The 26168-nt window shown below is 50.8% G+C and overlaps 1 protein-coding gene across 2 annotated transcripts in view; it reads left to right on the forward strand.

Annotated features, from left to right (window-relative positions):
- The window catches only part of ARVCF (ARVCF delta catenin family member), a 771519-nt gene that overhangs the window by 237966 nt on the left and 507385 nt on the right, over window positions 1-26168 (forward strand). Inside the window, exon 1 of one of the 2 annotated variants that reach the window (XM_086942624.1) lies at window positions 9939-10146. The exons of the other annotated variant lie outside the window; for it this stretch is intronic. Coding sequence (XP_086798750.1) covers window positions 10123-10146 — 24 coding nt within the window. The 5' untranslated portion in view covers window positions 9939-10122. Of the gene's footprint in view, window positions 1-9938; window positions 10147-26168 lie in introns of those variants that run through there. 2 annotated transcript variants of the gene reach the window in all.

A 26168-nucleotide genomic window follows, 5' to 3' on the forward strand; every position in this document is an offset into this window, starting at 1 on the left:
GGTCGATGCCCCACTTCGAGTTTAAATATATGTCTTGGGTATTCCACTTGTAACCGAGACTGGCGTCTCCTGGTCTGCTCAGGGATTCATTCGGAAAAGAATGTCAGACAACTTCTGAAAAAGATGGATGGTGACAACACTGAAAGATTTCCACCAGTTTCTAACCTGCAGTATGGTTACTCAAGAAGCCCACAACGCAACCGCGTTTTGACCACGTGTGACTCAACAACCTTTTTGTTCCCACCCAGTCACGTTATTGTCCATCTTGAGGAGCAGAATTGGTGCTCATTTCCATCGTGGGCACATTCAAGGTGGAAATAGATGGTAGAGGTCCTGTAGAACTATCCACGCTCTTTGACACCATCAACCGTGTCACCCAGTTTGCTCAGCACGTGGGTTCCAGAAAGGAGTTATCCTATTGGCAAAGCGCTAGGCAGCCATTCTGGTGACACACAACGAGGGTTTTAGCCATGCAACCTTTCCTTTCTCAGCGACAAAGACTATATCGTCGTGAAGTCCTTATAGGTCCTATCCTACCACATTATCTGCAATTGTTACAGCCAGTTCAATTTATTGTTTACAACTGTGCAGTGGGCCCACAAATGTGTCCCAACTTGAGATAAAATGCTGGGCCTATCTCAAACAACATGCTTTTTGTCCATACATTATTTTGTCTCTGGATGTGTGGATTTAAAACTTAAGCTGAGCGAAGAGATAGTGTGTGGGTCACGCCCACAAGCCTGGTCTCCTGTCTTTTTGACACCGTAAATGAACCGCTGTTCGGTCTCGCTGTGAAAGTGAATGGGAACCAGCATCGTTCACCACCCATGGTGCAGCGGGTTGATGCAGAGCGTAAGACCATTGGGTCCCATCACCTTACCAATCATAGCATCTGTCCACAAGTGACGTGGAAATCTATGTGTTGTCGGTTTCCTCCTATGATTGGTGTACACTTCTACGAGTTGTCTGAATGGCTGAAATCCAAAAGAGTTCGCTCAGACATATTGCTATAGACATTTGTATAGCGTGCAGTCTGCGGTTAGTATGGCCTCATGGCGCTATCTGTTGTTTGCAATGCTGCCCATGGCGTGGCAACATTTCCATCAAAGGCCAGAACCATCAACCTGCCTGTGTTTATGTGTTTAGGGTCTCCTTGTCCGTGCATAAGGCTGTGGGACACGCCTTGCTTGGTGCCAGGCTGGCCACTGGCATGGTATGTGGCAGGCAGTCCTTGTCCGTGCATAGGGCTGTGGGGCACACCTTGCTTGGTGCCAGGCTGGCCACTGGCATGGTATGTGGCGGGCAGTCCTTGTCCGTGCATAGGGCTGTGGGGCACGCCTTGCTTGGTGCCAGGCTGGTCACTGGCTTGGCATGTGGAGGGCAGTCCTTGTCCATGCATAGGGCTGTGGGGCACGCCTTGCTCGGTGCCAGGCTGGTCACTGGCATGGTATGTGGAGGGCAGTCCTTGTCCGTGCATAAGGCTGTGGGGCACGCCTTGCTTGGTGCCAGGCTGGTTACTGGCATGGTATGTGGCGGGCAGTCCTTGTCCGTGCATAGGGCTGTGGGGCACGCCTTGCTTGGTGCCAGGCTGGTCACTGGCATGGTATGTGGCGGGCAGTCTTTGTCCGTGCATAGGGCTGTGGGGCACGCCTTGCTTGGTGCCAGGCTGGCCACTGGCATGGTATGTGGTGGGCAGTCCTTGTCTGTGCATAGGGCTGTGGGGCACGCCTTGCTCGGTGCCAGGCTGGTCACTGGCATGGTATGTGGTGGGCAGTCCTTGTCCGTGCATAGGGCTGTGGGGCATGCCTTGCTCGGTGCCAGGCTGGTCACTGGCATGGTATGTGGAGGGCAGTCCTTGTCCGTGCATAGGGCTGTGGGGCACTCCTTGCTTGGTGCCAGGGTGGTCACTGGCATGATATGTGGCAGGCAGTCCTTGTCCGTGCATAGGGCTGTGGGGCCCGCCTTGCTTGGTGCCAGGCTGGTCACTGGCATGGTATGTGGAGGGCAGTCCTTGTCCGTGCATAGGGCTGTGGGGCACTCCTTGCTTGGTGCCAGGCTGGTCACTGGCATGATATGTGGCAGGCAGTCCTTCTCCGTGCATAGGGCTGTGGGGCCCGCCTTGCTTGGTGCCAGGCTGGTCACTGGCTTGGTATGTGGCGGGCAGTCCTTGTCCGTGCATAGGGCTGTGGGGCACGCCTTGCTTGTTGCAAGGCTGGTCACTGGCATGATATGTGGCGGGCAGTCCTTGTCCGTGCATAGGGCTGTGGGGCACGCCTTGCTCGGTGCCAGGCTGGTCACTGGCTTGGTATGTGGCGGGCAGTCCTTGTCCGTGCATAAGGCTGTGGGGCACGCCTTGCTCGGTGCCAGGCTGGTCACTGGCTTGGTATGTGGAGGGCAGTCCATGTCCGTGCATAGGGCTGTGGGGCACGCCTTGCTCTGTGCCAGGCTGGTCACTGGCTTGGTATGTGGCGGGCAGTCCTTGTCCGTGCATAAGGCTGTGGGACACGCCTTGCTTGGTGCCAGGCTGGTCACTGGCTTGGCATGTGGAGGGCAGTCCTTGTCCGGGCATAGGGCTGTGGGGCACGCCTTGCTCGGTGCCAGGCTGGTCACTGGCATGGTATGTGGAGGGCAGTCCTTGTCCGTGCATAAGGCTGTGGGGCACGCCTTGCTTGGTGCCAGGCTGGTCACTGGCATGGTATGTGGAGGGCAGTCCTTGTCCGTGCATAGGGCTGTGGGGCACTCCTTGCTTGGTGCCAGGCTGGTCACTGGCATTATATGTGGCAGGCAGTCCTTGTCTGTGCATAGGGCTGTGGGGCCCGCCTTGCTTGGTGCCAGGCTGGCCACTGGCTTGGTATGTGGCGGGCAGTCCTTGTCCGTGCATAGGGCTGTGGGGCACGCCTTGCTTGTTGCGAGGCTGGTCACTGGCATGATATGTGGCGGGCAGTCCTTGTCCGTGCATAGGGCTGTGGGGCACGCCTTGCTCGGTGCCAGGCTGGTCACTGGCTTGGTATGTGGCGGGCAGTCCTTGTCCGTGCATAAGGCTGTGGGGCACGCCTTGCTCGGTGCCAGGCTGGTCACTGGCTTGGTATGTGGAGGGCAGTCCATGTCCGTGCATAAGGCTGTGGGGAACGCCTTGCTCTGTGCCAGGCTGGTCACTGGCTTGGTATGTGGCGGGCAGTCCTTGTCCGTGCATAAGGATGTGGGGCACGCCTTGCTCGGTGCCAGGCTGGTCACTGGCATGGTATGTGGAGGGCAGTCCATGTCCATGCATAAGGCTATGGGGCACGCCTTGCTCTGTGCCAGGCTGGTCACTGGCTTGGTATGTGGTGGGCAGTCCTTGTCCGTGCATAAGGCTGTGGGGCACGCCTTCCTCGGTGCCAGGCTGGTCACCGGCTTGGTATGTGGCGGGCAGTCCTTGTCCGTGTATAGGGCAGTGGGGCACGCCTTGCTCGGTGCCAGGCTGGTCACTGGCTTGGTATGTGGAGGGCAGTCCTTGTCCGTGCATAGGGCTGTAGGGCACGCCTTGCTTGGTGCCAGGCTGGTCACTGGCATGGTATGTGGCGGGCAGTCCTTGTCCGTGTATAGGGCTGTGGGGCACTCCTTGCTTGGTGCCAGGCTGGTCACTGGCATGGTATGTGGAGGGCAGTCCTTGTCCGTGCATAAGGCTATGGGGCACGCCTTGCTTGGTGCCAGGCTGGTCACTGGCATGGTATGTGGCGGGCAGTCCTTGTCCGTGCATAGGGCTGTGGGGCACGCCTTGCTCTGTGCCAGGCTGGTCACTGGCTTGGTATGTGGTGGGCAGTCCTTGCCCGTGCATAGGGCTGTGGGGCACGCCTTGCTTGGTGCCAGGCTGGTCACTGGCTTGGTATGTGGCGGGCAGTCCTTGTCCGTGCATAGGGCTGAGGGGCACGCCTTGCTCGGTGCCAGGCTGGTCACTGGCTTGGCATGTGAAGCCCAGTCCTGTGGATAGCTTGAAGGGGGTCTGATTTCATTGGCCTGCGGGTGGCTGATATTGAGGTCAGAGAAACAAGGGCTGGAGGGCTTTGAAGATCGCTTATGCAGCTCTTTCCTGCCTGTTACAGAGTCTCCGAGAAGGATAGTGCTCCCCAAGGCCTTTATGCAGCAACACTTTTTCCCATAGACACAGAACGGGTCAAACCCTTCATTACATCAGACCCTTAATGAAGCTGCAGGTCAGCGCCAGTCGTAAATCTCCACGCGTACTCCTGTATCACACATCCCTGTGGACTGGCCAAAGGAGTGTGGATTGCAGAGATGCACATTTGCTCTTTTAAGTGTTTGGCTTATTTTTTTCCTTGAGGAAATATTTGTCACTGTAGAGAAATTCCTTCTACAGCACTTTAATTAAAATCCGGGCTGTGGGGGCTCTGCCTCACAACATTTGTACAGTTGTTCCTCATTTTTCAAGAGTAAACTTGAACGTTCGTGCAGGACGAGAAAGTTTGTGAAGATCCCCAAAGCTAAGACTTTGTAGTTTAAGTGGCATTCCCTACCTTGGGGCAAGTCATTAGACACTCCAGACCGGTGCTTAATTTGTAAATATTAAGTGCCAGGGCTCTGACCGGGAGGCCACTGCAGCTTGCACCACCCATCGTCCTTGTCATCACTGCCAAAACAACTTCTAACCATCTCTATCGCATGTAAATGCGACAGTTCAGATTATTCCAGCTCCCAAAGCTAAAGGAATGGCTGGGGAGGCAGGTATGAGACATTTTAATGTATATTGTATTCCTAAACAACCGCTCTTCTGCTCATCTCTAAATTAGATGAGCAGCGCCACCATGTGGTTCACTGTTCTACGTATGGTGTTAAGAATTAGGTGCCGGTGCCGAGCACCAGAAAACAATTAAGTACCGGTGCTGAGCACCGGAAAGCACCGGCTCAAATTAAGCACTGCTCCAGACTGTACCTCAGTTTCTGCGGAGCGTCTGCGGCGCTGGGGCAACTTGCAGTGCAAACAATGAGCAAATCCTGGGCTAGTAAATCCCTAATTTCAAATCTTTGCATTCATAACCGCAGAATGGAGAAGGTGGCGTGTGAGAGGAGAAGGGTGCCTGAGGACAGGGCCGCTGGGTGGAGTTTGTATATGGGGAGACTGCCGCCAAGTAGAGTGTGGCATGTGAGGGCGGAAGGCTACGTGAGGGCAGGGCTGCCAGTTGTATATGGGGCGACTATAACAGAATAGGTGGTATGTGAGGGCGGAGGGCTACATAAGGGCTGAGTCACCATTGGTGGTTGTATATGGGGAGAGTACCACAGAATAGGGAAGGTGGCATGTGATGGGGAGGGCTGCATGATGGCGGGGCTGTTGCCACTGTCTTTATAGTTACTATAGGAGGAATGTTTTTGGGTGGCTAACAATTTTGCCACTGTTTGTTGAATCTTCATGAAACACCATAAAAACATTATCCACCACAGCTTCTTCTTTGAAAATATTGGGGCGCGCCATTAAACGGGCCGAGGAAAAAGGGGGGTCCCAAAAGCAAGTTCCTCTTGCAATTTCCACAGGGAGGTTTAAAACAGCGCTACAGCCAAAACCGCTGAACGGAATTACACCAAAATTGACAGAAATGAAGATCTTTACCCAAAAAAAGCATGCTTTTTGTGATTTGTTTTAAATCCATTGATTCGCTTTTGAGCAATTATGGTTCAAAATGTACCTTTGTCTGGACGGTTCGGTTTATAGGACTCCTGCAAGAGATCCGTGAGCACATGTCTTTAACCCCTCCCATGCTCATGAGCTCAGCTCGTCATGAACCACGGTTGCGCTGTGCTCATGACGAGCTGAGCTGAGCTCGTCATGACCCGCCCGGCGCTCACACGCGGGGATAATTCCCCTGCTGCGCTGAGCGTTCTAAAGAAACGGGCGTGGTCATGATGAGCTCCGCTCGTCATGAGCACAGCACCACCGTGCTGCTTGACGAGCCGAGCTCGTTATGAGCACCGGGGCGCTGTGCGCGCCGGCCCCCCGCCCCCCAGCACAGCGGGGGAATTACCCCAGCGGCCAAGGAGTTAAATAATAGAGAAATCTGATTGACCAAGAGGGCTTCTTTTCCTATTAGCAAGCTCCCACGAGTCCCGCAGGTGCTTGCACTCTGATTGGCTGGCCGCAGCATGAGAAAAAATGTGAAGTTTTAGATTATTCATGGGGATGAAATACACAGTAAGGATGGTATCGGTTGATCGATGTCTAAGTAGGTTTGCAGGGCATAGCGTTGTACGGTGATATTGACTGGGTGTTCTGGGAAGTCGTTTCAGAGAGTGCGGGCAGAAGGACATGCGGTGGAAGGGCAGTGTGTGTTGTTTGATGCCTTTGGAGGTATAAAGACTGTGTCAGGGAATGTGGATTTAGCATTCCGGAAGCAATTGTAGAGAGTGTACGGGGATGACATGCAGTGGAAGGGCAGCATTGGCTGTTTGATGCCTGCACGTGTGTTTAGAACACGGCTGTGTAGGGGAATGTTTTCTGGGTATTTTAGAAGTCGTTTGATTGAGTGTACAGGAGATGGCATACAGGGGAAGGGCAGTGTGGGTTGTTTGATGACTACGCACGGGGAACATCCTTTACAATGCGTATGTTACACCGCAGTTCCCATACGACGCAACTTTTACAACGCAAGTTGTAACAACGAATTGCGCTGGGGGGCGCTCCCGGATAGTAAATAGTTTACTTTACCATACAACTCCTTCCCTACTATCCACGGGGACTGGAGTTGGAATAGTAAATTAAACTATTCACTATCCAGCCCCAAACAACGCAAGTCGTGGTAACGACTTGCGTTGTAAAACATGCATCGTAAAGTACTGCGATGTAAAACATCGCGTTGTAACGACATACATCCAGTACCAGGTATACAGGCAGGGCCACTGAAACTATGCGATTGTGCGGTTGCGACGATTTGCACATATTTATAGATTTGCCCCAATACCTACATAATCCATTGTCTGCTGCATAATCTGCAAATTTTAACAATAACAAAAATGTTTCTAGCTCAAATAGTTCAAATGTTACTAAAAATGCTGTGACACGTGTTGCCGTGCACTAAAAGGCTCTTTGCGCAGATGGTCTAGTCACCTTTTTGTTGCTCATTGCTAAATTTGGGTATTAAAATTGTACTAATTAGGTGCAGCCAATGCCCAGACAGTGTTGCCAGGTTTAAAAATGACAAAATAGTGAAGTAATACTGTTAGAAAATGTGCCTCATTAGGCCGCATAATATGCATTTTCTTGCCGTATAATTTTCTTAACCCTGCCGCATAATTTAACCCCCTCTTGCCACGTAATTGCAGTGGCCCTGTACATAGGACATGGCTGTGTAGGGGAATGTGGTCTGGGTATTCCGGAAGTAGTTTTAGGGAGGATGTTGTGTCTCTGTATTTTTTCGTGCAATGGCAGAAAGCCCTGAGATGCAAGAAAATACAGGTCAGAGGGCACACTACAGGAATCACAGAAATGTAGCTCACGTGTTTAAGCCATGTCCTTAATTACATAGACTACACCCCTTTTAGTGGCCCCCCAACACACACACACTCGTTTCATCCCATTTAAAGCCCTTGACAGAGCTGAGTAGGGAAATGTGGATTGGGTACTTTGTGCAGTAGTGTTTAGAGGGGACACTCAGTTTAGGGTAGGCACTGATTAAAGGCAGTCATTTTTGGGACTTTTGTGTAGAGGCTGTTAGAGGTGGGTGGGCCAACAAACTAAATGGGCGGTCCGAGCCTGAGCCGAGCCAAGGGTCTGGCTTGGATCTTAGAGCCCATGCGAGAGCCGAGCCCTGAAAATGCTTGCTGCGTAAGTCATAGACCAAACATCACTTAAAATATGATAATGTCTCTTCAAAATTAAAAAAAGTATATTTCTTTAACATGTGGAAGCTTTGACACTAATACGTCACATTATAATACTGCACTGAGAAGTACTTTATTAACGGTGAAATAAAATATTTGCCTAAGATCACACATTTTAAGTAGGAAAGCTGCTATTGATTCAGGTTTTCTGATTTCACTTTGTACAAATCAGCCAACAAATGGGTATATATTTGTTTTTCCTTATGTTAAGGCTTTGTTTTGACCCCTTTTTGTACTTTTCTGCACTGTTTATATAGCGCCAGTTTGATCCGAAGAAATAGGAGTGCTTTACATGAGCACCTGTTACATTACAGAAAATAACCATTCATTGTTTATAGGGATGAGGAGAGGAAGTGATTTGCCCAGAATCACTGGATGTTGAGCCAAAGCTGAGACTCTGACACAGCTCTGGTCCTAACGCCACACCCATGAGCCACAGTACAGAGAGAGAGGAAGGCAGTCAGAACCCACATCAAAGCTCGGCTCGTTATGGGCTCGAGGTTCCAACATGTCCTTGAGCCGATCCAGAGCTCGAGCTGTCAGTGGCTCGCCCACCTCTAGGGGGCTGTACGTTTATGGGTCGTTTGTGTTTGAGCAGCCTGGTCAGATGTCGAATGTTTAGGGTCACTCTGTTTTGGAATCGATTGATTAGGGCGCACCAGGTGGAGATCTCAGGTGTTAGCGGTAGATTGTAGAGGGGTTGTTGGTTTCGAGTGTGAATGCTTAGGGGATGTATGTTAAGGGGTCTTTTGTAGAGGAGCAGTCTGTTTAGACTCTAAACTTTAGAGAGCCCTTCATGGGGGTTGTCTGTTTGAGATCGTTTGTATAAGGGCGAGTTGTATGGTGGTGTCAGTCGAGTGTAGGACACTGGCTGAGCATACCCACTTTCAAGAAGGAAAGATCGATGGCCCATTCGTTTTCAGGCAACGCGGTGAGAATCTGGAACTCACTTCCGCCTCCGCTCCGGACCGCCACCTCTTCCCAGGCCTTCAAAACGGACCTCAAAGCTCTCCTCCTTCAAAGACACTTCCAAATTTAATTCACGCCCTCTCTATTATCTGAAGGAAGTCCTTCCATTATAGGAAATTCTGTTCTAAATGACTATAGAAGTGCCTTCCCAGTGTGTTCTTGTAGTCTGAGTGTCTGCCATTTATTGCAGTATTGTACTTCTACTTGTATTGTGTACTCTTTTGTAACCTGCACACACGTCACTTTTCCTCGTGTAATGTATCTTTTAATACCTCTTGTATTTTGTTTGCCAATGCCTCTGATACATGCACAATTGCCACCATTGCCTCGTGCAACGTCGCGTGTGTTCCTGTGTTTTGAGTATCTGCCATTTATTGCAGTTTTATACCTCTACTTGTACTTTGTACGCTTTTGCATCATGCACACACGTCACTTTTTTCTTCCTCGTGCAACGTACCGTTTGCTACCTATTGTATTTGTTTTGTTCTTGATACATGCACAATTGTCACTATTGCCTCGTGTAACCTAACGTTTGCTTTTGTAACATGCCCACTTGTCATTTTCTCCTTGTGTGTCATTATTGTTCCTATTGTGAAGCGCTCTGACACCTTCGGGTAAAGTCCGCGCTATATAAAAACACATAAATAAAATAAATGGAAAAAAACGATGCCCCTCCACTGGATCAGCTGTGTATATCCGGGTTTTGGGGTGTAGCTCCTCTGCGGGGGCTGTGCAGGGCGCCTTGCAGCGTCAGCGCACGTCTGTCTGCAGAGCGGCCCCAGATAGCTCGCTGCGAGGTCCGGCGTGTGGAGCCAGCCTGGGGAGGCAGGGGCTGATGGCTCAGATCTGTAGGGCGGGCTCTGCAGGGGCCGCTAGAAAGGAGGAGGGGCCAGTGTCCGACCCTATAGATGCCATTCCACATCGGAGGGCTCTATAGGGCCAGTGCCTGCTGCCGGCCTGCACGGGTGCCACGGGGCCCCCTTTGTGCGCAGGCAGTAGGGTCCCCTGGCATCGAGGCGGTCTGCTGCTGTAGGGGCGGGTTCATCGGGGGGCCGGACCCACAGAGGGCGGGCTTCGCCCCACCCTCAGCTCCCGCCGCCACTGCACAGGAGCCGCTGTCTGTCTCGGAGCCGGAGCCTGGGATTACCGCCGAGGGGATAGGGAGCCTGGGATTACCGCAGTGGGGGCGCCTGGGAGCCCCGGATTACCGCGCGTGGGGGGCAGGGAGCCCCGGGACCGCAGCAGGGAGCCCGGGACCCGCGCGGGCGGAGGAGCCCCGGCCCGATGCCGGCCGAGCAGCTGCTGCAGGTCAGTTCGGGGCGCTATAGCGGGGACGGGCTGTGCTGCGGGCGACCGAAGCTTCTGGGCGCTACCTCTGCCTTCCTGCCCCTGCGTGGAACCGTCCCATCCCCGCTTTTTGTTTCAGACCTCCCCTGCCTGCTCTCTTTGAACCCCTTTATGTGGCAGACGCCACCTCTTTCTCCCCGATTCTGAATGTTTCTCCCCTTTCTTTCTGCTACTTTTATCCACCCTCGAGAACGCCTCTTTTCTGAGTGAGTGTTGTGCCCCGTTTTGTTTCTGCCTCTCCCCCCGCCCCCATTGGCGCCTGCCTGTCCCTGGGCCCCTTCGCTTTCTGTGTGTACCCCAGCTGAGCATCGCTCTCTTGGGGCGCCCCTTCTCTCGCCCCCTTTTTGTTGCTTCCCCATCCTCTTTCCTCTTCGCCCGTCTTCCCCTTTTCCTATGCACCCCTCGCTCCCCTGTGGCCCCATCTCTGCTCCAGGCAGCTCACCGTGACTGCCGAAGCCGTAGCGCCCCCTTCTCACCCCGCAGCCGACTCTAGGCGCCTTGGGACAGCGCTGCAGAGGCCGCCTGGCCCGCCTCCATCCTTGGCTGGGTTCCCAACTCACTTTCCCTGTTTCACCCCCACACCCCTCTTGCTGGTGGGTCTTGTTTCGGTAACCCCCGAGAGGCGTCCTCCTCTCGCCCCTTGCCTTGCTGCATGTCTCCCCTCTCCCTTCACAAGCTGCAACTCCCCCCCCCCCTCCACCCCAATATTGGCTGCTGTTCCCCACTGCCTCCCTGGCTTCATTCCTTTCCCTCTAGTCGTCTCGCCGTGAGCGCACCGTCCCTGCGGCGTTTGGGGGTTCTTGCTGTTTTCTAGGCGACTTTGATTTAGGGTGGGTAGCTGTGTTTTCCGTGGGGTGTTCGCTGTCTCCCTGATCACTAAAGTTGTTTTGCTGTTGCTGGGTCGTTGTGCTGCAGAAAGGATTTTGTTTTGGAGGGCAGTTGCTGTTTGCCAGGCATCTGTGATCTGGGGTGGGTGGCTGTGTTTTCATGGGGTGTTTGTTGTGTTTTCCGTGGGGGTTTGCTGTCTCCCTGATTACTACATTTGTTTTGCTGTTAATGTGCTGCATAAGGGCTTGTGTTCTTGGAGGGCTGTTGCTGTTTGCTCAACTGCTGTGATTTAGGGTGGGTAGCTTTGTTGGGGTGTTTTTGTTGGCTCTCTGGTCATTCAAGTACTTTTGCTGTTGCTGAGCTGTAGGACGACTTGTTGTGTTAGTGGGGGCTGATGCTTTTTGACAGCTTGTTGCGTTTTGCTGCAGGGTGGTTCGTTCTCGGTGGATTGCTGTGCTCCTCCTGGGAGGGTTCACGTTGGAGTTGCTGGCTATTCTGTCTGTTGGTTCTCTGTTCTTGGTGTCTGGCAGTGTTCACGGCGGGTCACTGTGTACTTGAGACTGTTCTGGTTGCAGTTGTTGTCTGCATCGTGCTTTCTGGCTCCTGTCCTTGGTGGGTCTGTCTGGTTTTAAAGGGTTTGAGTTGCTGGTTCCCGGGGCACTTGTTGGGCGCTGCTAAGCCTGGTGGGGATTGGTGCGCTTGGTGGGTGGTTATGTTTTCAGTCCATTTAACACTCTTGTGATTTCTTTTATATTTGTTTATTTCTTTTTGATGGATGTATTTTTGTATCCTTGGGCGATGCAGCCTGTCATGGCTTGCCCTGGGGCCCTCGTCGTCCTGTCACAGACGGCATGTCCACATCTGAGCAGTGCTGTGCGCCCTGGCGTGGGTTTGCATGACGCAGCGCGTGGGGGCAGACACCTGCGTGACGCAACGTGTGGGGTCAGACACCTGCGTGACGCACCGGCCGCTGCGTTCTTCCTCGTGGCCTCTGCACCCCACAGGTGGCTGCGATCTGTTGAAGGGGAGCTGTTTATGTGGCTGAGATCTGTTGAAATTGACTTTTTATTCATGCGTTAAAGCCATAATAGACGCACAGAGCGGTTTAAACAGAAATACGAGGAATTCGGAGCCCCTCGAGTGTCTGTACAGTAAATGCCCACATACCGCCTGGGTCCCGAGGGCATGCCTGCGTGTTTGATGTCGGTGCCAAGAAGCCACGTGCTGGCTGCTGCGGGTAGACGAGGGTGGGAAGTGAATCCATATGTGCCCCCCCCCCCCTCTGTGCTGAGGTGACCTATCCTTCTAGAAGAGGCCTCCCCCACCCCACCCCTGGACTTCATCACTCCAGTCGGCTGCTGCTACTGTGCTGCCTCGTGCTCGGGGGGTTCTTAAACCCCCTCTCCACGGCCACGTAAGTGGAGTTTGGCTGAGGCAGCCTCGCCCGCCAGCCTCCTTGTTAGCCAGACTGGTCAGATATCTCTCCTGGCAGCCGGTACACAAACGGGGCCAACCCTTCTCTTTTGAAGTTCTTTGGTTGTGTTCCAAGTTTTAAACTTTTTGTAATTTTTTTTTCAGTATCCCTGGGTACTGGTTTTCCCTGGGCTGCCAAGCCTCGGCCTCTACACAGTTGGTGGCGCGCAGCCAGCCATCTGCCTCTCCCGTGCGTCTCCTCCTCCTAAATCTGCGGTCTGGTGTGGTTCGCCTGATTATCCGTTGCCTGCTCTGTCTGACCTTGTTCCAGATATAGAAGGTGCCGCCGTGTTTAAGCGGCTTCTCCTCCTTCTTGTTGTGGTCTTTTCGAGGGCCGGGCCAGGGCGCACCTCTAGGCCGCCATCCCGCCACCTGCTTTAATTCTGTTTGTTTTTTACTCGCGATGCCTTTGAAAACCATTGTGCCAAGTCCTACAGAAGGCCGGCTGTGCTTTTTATTCAGAGTTGGTCGTGCACTGTCTTCAGTGTTTTTGTTGCTGTTTTTTTGCCTCTTTGCACTTGATCTAGTGAATGTCTGAGTCACGTGGCACAGGACGTGCCATTCAACGTGGCATCATTATCTGCCATTTTAGCTCTTGGGAAATTTGGGATGAAACCCAGTGTTGTTCATGTGCTATAGTTTTGTGTGAGTGTTTTGTTCTTTGCAGGATGTGACTGTGTCATATTTAAGGTTGGTTTTCTTGTTCTTTTTGTGGCATCTGCATTTGTGTTACTTTGTATAAGTGTCATTGCCGTTTTTGTGCGAGAATGACACACTAAACACACAATACACCTTATTAATTTATACCGTGCACGACACCACATCACTTTTGCACATCACAAGCCCCACGCCACTCACTCCACACCGTCAAAAAACGAGAATTTGCCAAACTAGATTGTATCACACCAAGGAACACCACACCAAACATATTCGAAAAATCACCTGACAAAAAAGCATACAACACTTCTACAAACAATACCACCACACACATAACACGTGGTATCTTTTCCACACGATTCCACAGGGCCCTGTCACCTTTGCACCTACCCAAAAAGTCTGTGCCCTGCCGTACCTCTTTCCCTCGGCATAGTAGAATGCACAGTTGCCACACCACACCAGCCACAAGCACATGGCTCCTGCCGGCACTGCACCGTACAAGTTGAGTCTCGAACGTAACCAACCACTCCACACCTCAGCCACATTAGACAGGTCATAGCTTCTCACCGCACTGTACAACCCTAGAATCACACCTGCCAAACACAGACCACCCTCACATACCTCATCACACCACACTACATCAAACCACGATGGTCCATGCCCGACAGAAGATAGACATAATAACGGAAAGTGGACACCACACAACACCAGTTAAAAATCCATTGAAGAATACAAAGTATCGAAGCACGCCGAAGGCCCTAATCACAATTCCATTACCGCCACATGTAGACCATTTCACTGCAAGCCCTCTTAAGTTGCAAGATGAGCACCTTCATGTAAAATTCTATGGGGTACCTAGAAAGAAAGTTGGAGGGCATGAGGAGGAATCTAGGGAACCAAGAGAAAAGATAAGACCAACTGTGAAACTCAGAAACAGGAGTAAGACAGACAGGCTACACAACCAAGGACCAGAGATTTCAGGACCAGGCAGCAGGTTTACCTTAGGGATGGGCCTGTGGGTGTCAGGACCTAGGGCTAGATGTAGGTAATTCCCATTTACAGACTTTTAAATACCGAATTTTACCGAATCGGTATTTAAGAGTCTGTAATTGGGAAGGGGCAGATTTAGGTAATTCCGAATTTAGGAATACCGAATCTGTAAGATTTGGTATTTACCGCGAATCGGTATTGCCCATTGATTACTATGGGCCTTGAAGCCCATAGGAATCAATGGGAAATACCGATTCGGTATTTACCGAATCAGTAAATACCGAATCCTGAAAGGGTGCAGGGGGTATCACTTTGACACCCTCTAGCACTCCAAGTTGAGGCTTGTGTGACATGTGGCACACAGACATGCCCTAAGGGCATGTCTGTATGTCACATGGCACAGGTGTGCATGCACAGATGTGCATGCACACCTGAATTCGGTATTTTACCACCCAATAGGATTGAGTGGTAAAATACTGACTCTTAAGGGCCTGTGGCACTCTTAAGAGTGTCAGCTACATATGGATTTACTGATTCGGTAAATATACAGATTTGGTATTTTACCGAATCGGAAAAATTACTGATTCGGTAGGCCCCCTACATCTGAAAAGCATAATACTGGTCGGAAACGGCCGAAATCGTCAGTTTCCGACCGGTATTAGGGTTCCTACATCTGGCCACTAGTCTCCCAACAGGACTCTCTCCTTTTTGCATTACCCCTCATCTACAAGCGCCAACTTCGCCAAGTAGTAGTTATAAAAAAGAAATAGCACATTTTGCACTGTATAACCTCTGTGTTCGTCCTGCTGTATGTCAGCAGTCAGACAGGACTTCATATACCCCGCGCCACCCCCGCCCTGGCTTCAAAGAAGGTGACGTCAATGTCCTCAGACACATGGAGCTTCACCAGTACCGCTTGACGTAAAACGCAGTGTCGTGTCCATATTTAAATTGGCCAGTGGCCCGGATGGATAAGGAAAAGGGCTTGGTATGGGAATGTGGAATCACAAAGACCTGAAGCAAACCGATCTTGTTATAGGTATTGATATGTTTATAAACCACTCGAATGCCCTAAGGCGCCTTGGCACTGCTGTCACCAATAAAAACATATATATATATATATATATATGTATAGAAATGGAGGTGTTAGGCACAATTTTGGTAGGTTATGGAAGATTGATGGGCTAAAACCGTGTCTACATATGTAACTATGGCAGATGCGTGATTTAATGGGGGTGCAGCAGGTGTCGTTTGGCGACATGTAAGCATCCTAGTGGCTGATTCCTCTGGACATGATTCCAGAGCTGGGAACAGTATCATCAGCTGGTTGGGTCCTATTTAAAACCAAGGCTTTGGAAGCTGGTGCGCTAACCCATCGTGGCTGCAGCAATGCATGGATGGCAGCCTCGCTCCATTTCATAGGTGAACGAGTTGCTCGCTTGCAGACGCCGGACATGTTGGCCAAGCGCCCCTCCATGCAGGGAGTCTTTGCTGGCCGAGCGCCCTCTTTTGCAGCCTGTTGCTATCCAGTCTCTCCTGTGCTTTCTGTTGTTTCCCCATCCCCCTGATCCATCCTCCTGGCTAAATACACATGAGTGTGGTCTGCTGAATCAATGTGGTGAAAGGCACCTAAGCTCTCAACCACAGGACACTTATTGATGCCAAATATAACGATATTGATTTTTTTTATCATTTTTTCTGTACTACTGTGTGTATCTACTCTTATTGCCTGTATATGTAACATTTACTGTTTGTATAGCGCTCTGATATCCGCTAGGATCTTGTTCGCGCTTTATAAAACTTTTCAAATAAATAAATAAAATAAAATAAACAGATGTTTTGTGTGAGCACTGATCCCTAGTAACCAGCCGACCTGTTGACCATTTCTCCATCCTTGCAGCTGGCACAAGTGTTAGGACAGTCCCTTCCCTTGAATCCAAAGGATGTGCTGGTCACACGCTCTCTCTTGCTGGTGGAAGACATCTCTGACATTCTGTCTTACTTGCAGATTTGTTAAAAAGATCCTTACCTCGTCAACGGAGGATATTTTGCACAGTACACCTTGCTCATTGTTGGTAAACGGTTCACCCAACGTGTGTTTCTTGTAGCTGGCACAGGTGTCAGCCATGTGCTATCCCTTAAGTAGAGAGGTGTATTCCAATGTTTTCTTTTTAAGCCAGAATATATATGTTGGCTAATTTTCGCTCGCTTGGAGATGTGTTGGCAAGTTCCCTCTGTTTCGGTTGGCACAGCTGTTTCAAGGGAGTCTATCTCGTAAGAGCCAGACGTTGCGAGTCCCCACTCCTTGCAGTAGGTGGACTGTTGGCAAAGCTCCGTCCCTTGTAGCTGGCGCACATCTTGGTCCCGGTCCTTCTCTTGGCCGAGTTGTTGGCCAAGTTCACATTCATGCAGATGTCAGCAGACATGTTGACCCATCAGATGTGTGGCCTTTTCTCCATCTCGTTAGCTTAATGTTTTATCCACGCCGGCCCTCGTGTCCACACTTTAATATTTGGCCTGGCTTCATTTCTTGTAGCCTGCGGAAGGGTTGCTGGTACCTCCCCGCTTACTGCCGACATATGACTTTTCTCTCTTTCTTGCATGCCTGGTAGATTGAGTCGTGGTTGACTTGACTGGGTGTGCCCGGGGTGGAAGGGTTGTTTCAGCATCCTTTTCTGAATGCCTGCAGAGGTTTGTTGGGACCTTAATGTCTGGTTAGAAGCCTGGGCCGGTTACTCCAATGAGTCAACCTATAGGTTCTATTCTTAGAATAAAGTGGGGCCAGATGATTCTTTTCTGTGTTGGTGTGATATGTTGCCAGCTTCTTACCCATGAAACTTGCATGCTAACATGCCAGCCAGCTAGAGTGCTTCTAGGTTGATTTGCTTGGGTCAAAGACAATTGACTTACAGTAATCCATTCAGGAGATGAAATGGGGAGGTCACTATGCTAGTCATCAAAAGTTAGTTGATGGCAATTACTGAGAGCAGCATTCCATTCCATCTTTTGTAAACTTCCTCTGTACTATTACTAACAGCGATCCAAAGGGATCATTCTGCCAGCACTGCTTTCCTGTATCCCTTCTGAAAGTGAAAGCAAGACGCATGGACACGTTTCGGCCCAGTTTCCTTCCTCAGGGATGTACAGCTTTATTAATTTCCTTGTTGTCGACTACTTTGTTCTGGAATGCTTTCCTTGCAGCTGATCACTTTTCTGGCCATGCTCCCCTCCTTCGATCCAGTGGTCATGATTACGTCTGCTCCTTTTATCTGTGATTTAAATGTGGGGCATGCTCCCTACCTTGCCTTCAGCAGCCATGTACGGCAGGCATCCTTTGCAACCCTGCTGTTTGTGGGCCATGCTCTTGCTCTTACAGATGGCTGCCATATTTTGGCATCTTTCACAGTACTCCTACCTTGTTACCTGTTGCCCATTTTTTGCATGCTTCTTTTCCAGTTCCTCGTGAGCTCGGCAATGCTCTATTCCTCGCCGCCGCCTGTCATTTTCTGGCCTGCTACCGTCACAGCTGGCCGAGGTCTTGACCATTCTCTCTCCCTTGCAGTAGACTTTCCTTTACTGCTGGCCCAGAGCTTAGCCCTATGCAAGGCCACTCAAATTTTGCAACAGGAGAGGGTCAAATCATACGGCATGGTTGCGAAAATTAAGCTGCAGGAAAAACCAAATTATGCGGCACATCCTGTAATAGTATAACTTCATTATTCTGTCATTTTAAACTTGTTAACACTGTCTGGGCATTGGTTACACCTCATTAGTACCAGTTTAATACCCAAATATAGCAATAAGCAACAGAAATGTGATCAGTCCGGCTTTGCAAAGGGCCTTCCACTGCGCAGCAACATGCGTCGCTACATTTTTAGTAACCATCAAAACATTTGAGCTAAAAACACATTTTTTGGTTAAAGTCTGCATATTATGCTTCAAATTATGTATTATTATATGACAACCGCGTCTAATCTATAATTATGCAAATATCGCATAATTCCAGTGGTCCTGGCCATAATCTGTTCCTGGCAGCCACATTGGGGCACACTTCCCTTGTAATCTGCCAGTGTTCTGCTCGCACCCCAGAAGCCGGCCACCATGCTCTGGCCCGTGATCCATGTAGCGAAATGGATCACTAGTTATTAAAAATGCAACAGCGCGTTGCCGCACAGCCAAAGGCCTGTTGCAAAGGATGACTCGTCTCCTTCCAGTTTCTAATGGCTGTGTTTGGATGTTAAACTGATGCTAAAGAGGTGAAACATTTGCCCAGTGTTAGCAGAAGTATCAATGATAAATAATGAATTAATGCTATTAAAAAGTGTGCCACAGATCGCCACATTATTGGTCTGCCGCATAATTTAGCCCACCCTGTCGCAAACTTTGGTCTATCCCGGACACACTATTCCAGTGGGCCTGAACTTTCGCTGATGTTTATCCAAACCGTGAGCACCGACTCTCGACTCTTGCCTTTGTCCCCTAATCTTCCTGAGGCCTCCAGGGCTGTTGGTTGCAGCGAACGCGTCACTCTTACTAAAGAAGTTTCCTTGTGTTCCTTTAAGGTTGGCCTCTGCCCCCCTTGAGCTGGAGTTCAGGACAGTGACGTTGTAACCATTTAATTTTAACCCACCTCTGGCGGGAAAGTTGAGTGGCACGTCCATTTTTGAAGACACTTGGCATCTGAAAAGAATGTTAATGTATGTTGACATGTACGCGTTCTAAACATAGTGCCTCGAAGCCTTTGAAGCTATTTCTGCGCACTGCTATCTGCCGGGGCAGATAACGTTTCATGCCGCACCGTAAGCTACCGAACTGTGCCGCGCTGCTGAAGTTATTCAAACATTCAAAGGCACAAAGACAGACCCCCGGCGGGAGCATCTTTTCAATGAAACTGGGGCACAACTGCTTCCACGCTGCAGCTGGGATAAAAGGTTTATTTGCTTCCGTTGTCAAGGAGTTCTGGGAATTGCAAAAGACACACTGCGGTTTTTTTTCAAAACCCTGGCACCCTTCAGCCCACCTCACAGCCATATCTGCATTCTCCCGCCAAATTTCCGACTCCACGCAGCTGCTGGATCTTTCGAGAAGCTTCTGTGCTCGTCAAATTTGAGTTTTTCTTTCTTTTGTCCGACTGGGGTGGGCTTTCCTCACTATACACACACACACAGACATGGTGCTTGCGTTCAGCAGGGCCTGCATTGGCGAAGCTAGCTCCTCGAACGCCATAGCATCTTTCTATTTCCAGAAGAGATCTTTCCTTTCAGAGCCTGCCATGCCAAAGTTTGTGCTTGAACCTGGTGATGACGTAAGCGCCTCTCGCTTGTTTGCACATCTCTCCCTCTGGTCCCCTGGGCGCCATTACATCTCTTCGTGAGGTTCACGCTAAGTGTTGTTTGCCTCCGCCTCTTGCAATATTAATGTTGTGCCTGGGCGGGCTTCCAAGTGCCCCCTTCCTAACTGTAGGTTTAAAAAGTAGCTTTGCTGCTGTTCGTGAATTTTTTAAGTTCACCCCTCTCTGTTTCCGGTCGAGACTGTTTGTGAAAGGGCCGAGCCACGTGTGCCAGGGCCGTGCCACGTGTGCCAGGGCCGTGCCACGTGTGCCAGGGCCGTGCCACGTGTGCCAGGACCGTGCCACGTGTGCCAGGGCCGTGCCACGTGTGCTAGGGCCGTGCCACGTGGGCTCAAGTCACCATCACAGAGATACAGGCCAATGGCTTTCATCGTTTCTGCAGAGCTGACCCGAAATGTACAATCACACAGTCCCAACAGCTTCACAAGAATCGCCCTACTGCGTCGCCGAGGGTCACAGGGCTCAACAGACTGATACTCTGATGCCGCCATGATACCTTTAAGGCTTCTCTTGTGCGTTTGAAATCTTTAAGAAAAAACACAAATGACCTAAAAAAAAATAAGCCAAGATGGTTGCGCCTTCATTAGATTTCTTTGTGTTGGAATGCAAATTTCCATGTTTGTAACCCCAGAACCGCTCTTAAACTTGCAAAAATCTTTTTTTATTTCACTTCCGCGTCTGCTGGAGCCCCTCCCATGCATGTCTACAAATGAAATTAACTGCACAGTCTTCTGTTTTTCTTTGCACATTAAAACATGTAAAGAAACAAAAACATGTTATCACCTTGTACCTCACTCCAACAGGGAGCTCCAGTGTTTTTGTTGCCGAAACCATTTTTTCCAAAACGATTGCCCACAGGAGTAGTCGGACTTCCAAAAATGGGAACCGATCCAACATTTTAGCTATAGAATTTTACAATTTAGATTTTCTCCAGTAGAGTTAACTGAAGCACTGACCATAACCCTGGAGTATGTGGGTCCAAAAGTATGTAATGAAAGGATTCTGGCTTCCAGAGAAATGAAAGACACACGGGTCCCAAGTCTGTAAAGCTACCCTGTCCTAGCCACATCGGGCTCAGTCTGTGCCCTCCCAGGGTGAGGTGAACGATTACCCCCCCTAAGGAAATACTTGAGGCAGTTTCAAGCAATTGGTAAGGGCCACCTGGATGCTATTCAGAAATGCCTGGTAACTGAGGATGCAAAAACAACAGTTGATGGACAGAATGCAGAACAATGTCATACATTCACCCCAGTACAGAGATCTGGGCCTAAATCCATCGTTGTTTTGCTCAACATGCCATTCCAGTTTGAACCGAGCCATATGCAAATCCGTCTTGACCCTGTGCCCCATGGGTACAGTCCAGCCCGAACTGCCAAGCTAGGCCCTCCTTGGACTAGAAACAAGCATCCTAGGACCGGTTTAGGGCTTTTAGTCCTCATCAGCCAGGTAACTGAGGATGCACCCTCATACATATAGCAGGCATGCTTGAGGGCATATGTGATTCATTAGAGCCCCCCCCCCCCCCCCCCCCCCCCCAAGGGAATGACCATCTGTGCAGACAGGTATTGAAGAACAGGGATGCAATCAAAAGGGAGTGAACCTAAAAATAAAAAATACATGCCCAAATTCATCCCACAATCCTCAACATCCAGAGTGACTGATGCTTTGCGAGATAGAACCGTCCCTCACCACCCCGACTGGTCGCCTGCTTCTCAGATCACAAGAAATAACACTGTGATGGTGCTGGTGGGTACCACTCCCCGGGCCGCAATGTGGAATAATTCCAGAGCCATTTCACAGCATATGTGATTACCTTTGTGTATTCTCATGATCTGCCCCATAGGGATGACGGCATGTGCTATCCTAACATGTTCTTGTGGTGGAAGTTGACTCTTAAAGTGTTGTGCGGCTTCATGCATGTGCAAGCGTGGCTGGTGGCTGTGTGAGGAGAAGGCAGCAGAGCGCTGAGGGTCAATCAAATCAATCAGGGTTTCTAGAGTGCAGCTAATCACCCGCGAGACGCTGGCTTCTTGCTGACATCAGTCGAAAAGTCAGGTATGGAGTCTCTTTCTGAATTCTAGAAAAGAGTCCGATGTTCAGAGGTGGACGGGAAAACTTTTCAGGACTTGGCGGCGATGTAGGAGCAGGAGCATCCTTCACTGTAGCGTCTGCGGATGTGGGGAGTGCGTGTGAAGGAGGTAGAGCGCAGGTGTCTGGTGCGTCGGTGGAAGTTCAGACGGAGGTGATATTATGCTGGTCCTTGGTCATGGAGGGCTTTGTAGGTGTGTACCGCCATCTTGAACTGGCAACTTTTCTGGATGGGACGCCAGTTAAGGTTCCTGAGGAGAGAGGTGATGTGGGTGCGTTTTGGGAGGTCGAGGATGGGAATACATCACTCCATTCTCAGCCATGCCCCCGAACGCTTGGTCCCCTCTTTGGATGTTGCTTGAGGTGCCCAAGTCGGTCCAGGAGGTCTTCTTCTAGAATAGGGGTTTGCAGTACAGGATTCCACTTGCGCTGATGACACTCAGCGACACCTGAGATTCAGGAAGCCAACAAGGTCCTAAACCAGACCAGGCTCTGTGAGGTGAAGATCCGATCCTGTAGGCACCACAGCAAACATACCCTACAAGACAGAGATCTTGCAGCGGTGATAGTTCGACCCCATCAGCTGTCCGCTCACTTGGTCAGAATATATGGACTCCCTGGCCCCCTGCAGCCACCAAACATGAGAAACGGGGGGTCCTGTCTCGTCTTGCTATGGTGCCACGCCCTAGTCCATGAATATCCCTTTTCATCGCCCATGTGGACGCCTCTTCACCAGACCAGGCTTGTTTACACGGTAGCTGCACACCACAAAGGCACAGGCACCGGGCTGCTAGCGATGCCCATCGGTGCACAATGAAATGGGCAGAACCACTCTGGACATGGCAACAGATGCATGGGCCCATCTTGATGGAGGCCTTGGGAAGTATCTCCAAGTACCGAAGGGGAGACGGAACCTGTATGGGCTGTGGGGGCAGAAAGAGGGGGTGTAAGAACCTCTGTTCATTATATCAGAGTTCCTCAGGCCAAGAACCTTAATATCTAATGGACAATGTTCTGTTTGTCCGCGGTGAGCTATACGACCGGACGTGGCCAGTTCAGCCAAGGAGCAGAGATCTGGACTGTCTCCTGTAAATCCTATCTCTTGAACCCTCTTCCACAGGATCAAGGAATCCATCAAGGCCACGCTGTTTTCATGCTTCCTTCCTGCCTGTTGTACCACCAGTAGTGCGTGATTTGAGCAGTGCATGGAGGCGCTTGGCATGCAGTGAGGTATACAAGTGTGCCTCCACTCAACTCCTGCAAAAACAACAGTTGATGGACAGAATGCAGAACAATGTCCTACATTCACCCTAGTACAGAGATCTGGGCCTAAATCCATCGTTTTTTTTGCTCACCATGCCATTCCAGTTTGAACCCAGCCATATGCAAGTCAGTTTTGACCCTGCCCCCAATGGAAACAGTCCAGCCCGAACTGCCAAGCTGGTCCTCCCTGGACTGGAAACAAGCATCCAAGGACCGGTTTCAGGCTTTCAGTTTTCTCAACTCCTGGCATCATTCTTCAACAGCCGCCTTGCACTTCGGGCTGCCGGGTACCACCACTGATGCATGATGACCAGCCAGGAACCTCACTCCAGCTGCCTTCCTCAACCGCAACAATATGCATGCCGGGATGCCAGGTACCATCACCGGTACACGATGACCCATCAGGAACCACACCACCAGCCACCTTCCCCAAAAAGAACGCCATGCACTCCGGGCTGCCAGGTACCAACACTGGTACACAATGGCCAGAGAGGACCCACACCACCAGACTCTTTCCCCAACAGGAACGCAGAGCACGCCAGGGGGCCATGCACCAGTACACAATGACCAGCCAGGAACCACACCCCGCGGCCTTCCTCCCACGACAAAGCCATGCCCAGCAGGGCGCCATGTGCCAGGCCCGACCACAGGTACAGGATGACCAGACAGGACCTACACCACCAGACACCTTCTTCAACAACAACGCCAGGCTGCCAGTTGCCACCACCGCTACAGGAAGTACACGTGCATCCACCTGTCCCCGGACTGCATGGCCCAACCATGGCTCCACTACAGAAACCACGCCTCCAGCCCCGTGCCCATCAGTACCGCCAGGCACCCCAAGATGTATCTGAAACCATTGGAACATTGGGCGGGGATGCACCGCACAGCAGGCATCATTCTCAGCGTGCAACAACGTGTCCGCCAGCCAGGGTGCCCCTGAAGGGCCCACGACCACCCTACCAGCTCCGTCCTCTAGCTGCATTGACTGGATGACACCCCCCGACGCAGGCCCCCCCCCCCCCCCCCCCCCCCCCCCCCCCGAGGCTTCCGGTTTAAGCAGAGCCCGAGGCTGTAATGCAAGCCCTGGCTGCTTTCTGCAAAGGGACTTTCTGCGTCGCCATGAGACGCACATTGTCTGCTTCGGCCACCGTACACCGGCTGCCAGGGCGGGCGTCACCGGAGAGCCGGCGTGGGCATCACGGCGCTAGATACACAAACACCCCCGTCTGGGACGGAGCCATAATGCTGTATTTATAGCCCCTAGGAGCTGCTTGGCTGCTCTGACCCCCTCGTCACCCTCCGTCTGATCCGATTAAAGGCAGGGGTGGGGCTAGGGGCGTCAGTGAGCGGGGTGTCTCTTTACCCTAAGTGCACTGTGTTTCTCCTCGGATATAAGGCTCTTTATAACTCCAGTTACATCGCGTGGCATTCTAGATTACGTATCTGTTATCCGGCTACAGGTACCACCTGCATTGTACAGTATAATGCCTGCTTGTGTGTATTAGCACGTCCTTCATGTGTGTACAACCCTTTCTTATGTGTGCACAGTAGGCTTCTAATGCCTGCTTGTGTGCATTAGCACGTCCTTCCTGTGTGTACAATCCTTTCTTATGTGTGCACAGTAGACTTCTAATGCCTGCTTGTGTGCATTAGCACGTCCTTCCTGTGTGTACAATCCTTTCGTAGTTGTGCACGGTAGGCTTCTAATGCATGCTTGTGTGCATTAGCACGCCCTTCCTGTGTGTGTACAATCCTTTCTTATGTGTGCACAGTAGGCTTCTAATGCCTGCTTGTGTGCATTAGCACGTCCTTCCTGTGTGTACAATCCTTTCGTAGTTGTGCACGGTAGGCTTCTAATGCATGCTTGTGTGCATTAGCACACCCTTCCTGTGTGTGTACAATCCTTTCTTATGTGTGCACAGTAGGCTTCTAATGCCTGCTTGTGTGCATTAGCACGTCCTTCCTGTGTGTACAATCCTTTCGTAGTTGTGCACAGTAGGCTTCAAATGCCTGCTTGTGTGCATTAGCACGTCCTTCCTGTGTGTACAATCCTTTCGTAGTTGTGCACAGTAGGCTTCAAATGCCTGCTTGTGTGCATTAGCACGTCCTTCCTGTGTGTACAATCCTTTCGTAGTTGTGCACAGTAGGCTTCAAATGCCTGCTTGTGTGCATTAGCACGTCCTTCCTGTGTGTACAATCCTTTCGTAGTTGTGCACGGTAGGCTTCAAATGCCTGCTTGTGTGCATTAGCACGTCCTTCCTGTGTGTACAATCCTTTCGTAGTTGTGCACGGTAGGCTTCTAATGCATGCTTGTGTGCATTAGCACTCCCTTCCTGTTTGTGTACAATCCTTTCGTAGTTGTGCACAGTAGGCTTCAAATGCCTGCTTGTGTGCATTAGCACGTCCTTCCTGTGTGTACAATCCTTTCGTAGTTGTGCACAGTAGGCTTCAAATGCCTGCTTGTGTGCATTAGCACGTCCTTCCTGTGTGTACAATCCTTTCGTAGTTGTGCACGGTAGGCTTCTAATGCATGCTTGTGTGCATTAGCACGCCCTTCCTGTGTGTGTACAATCCTTTCTTATGTGTGCACAGTGGGCTTCTAATGCCTGCTTGTGTGCATTAGAACGTCCTTCCTGTGTGTGTACAATTCTTTCGTAGTTGTGCACAGTAGGCTTCTAATGTGTTTTTACTCTGCTGAAGATGTAGGTGTGCAGAGCATGCGTGAAAAATCAAAGGTAGTTCAGCACCCCCCCCTGCATTTATATACAGTGCTCACCTCTTAACCCAGCTGCATATGTTGATATACAGCACGGTGTGTATATAAACATCTCAGGCTTCTGTACACTACACCCCTCACACATGGCTGAGATACCCGTGTACATTACCTGCGTGAAGTGCACCTCTCATGCATGTCTGTACAATGCACACCTCTTAGCTCAGCTGCATATGTTAATGTACAGCACACGTGTGTGTGTGTGTGTATGTACATCTCAGGCTTCTGTACAATACACCCCTCACACATGGCTGAGATATCCGTGTACATTACCTGCGTGCAGTGCACCTCTCATGCATGTCTGTACAATGCACACCTCTTAGCTCAGCTGCATATGTTAAAGTACAGCACACGTGTGTGTGTGTGTGTGTGTGTGTATGTACATCTCAGGCTTCTGTACAATACACGCCTCACACATGGCTGAGATATCCGTGTACATTACCTGCGTGAAGTGCACCTCTCATGCATGTCTGTATAATGCACACCTCTTAGCTCAGCTGCATATGTTGATGTCCAGCACACGTGTGTGTGTGTGTGTGTGTGTGTGTGTGTGTGTAT

Source organism: Lissotriton vulgaris, chromosome 11 (genome assembly GCF_964263255.1).
Source record: "Lissotriton vulgaris chromosome 11, aLisVul1.2, whole genome shotgun sequence".
Taxonomy (NCBI): Eukaryota; Metazoa; Chordata; class Amphibia; order Caudata; family Salamandridae; genus Lissotriton; species Lissotriton vulgaris.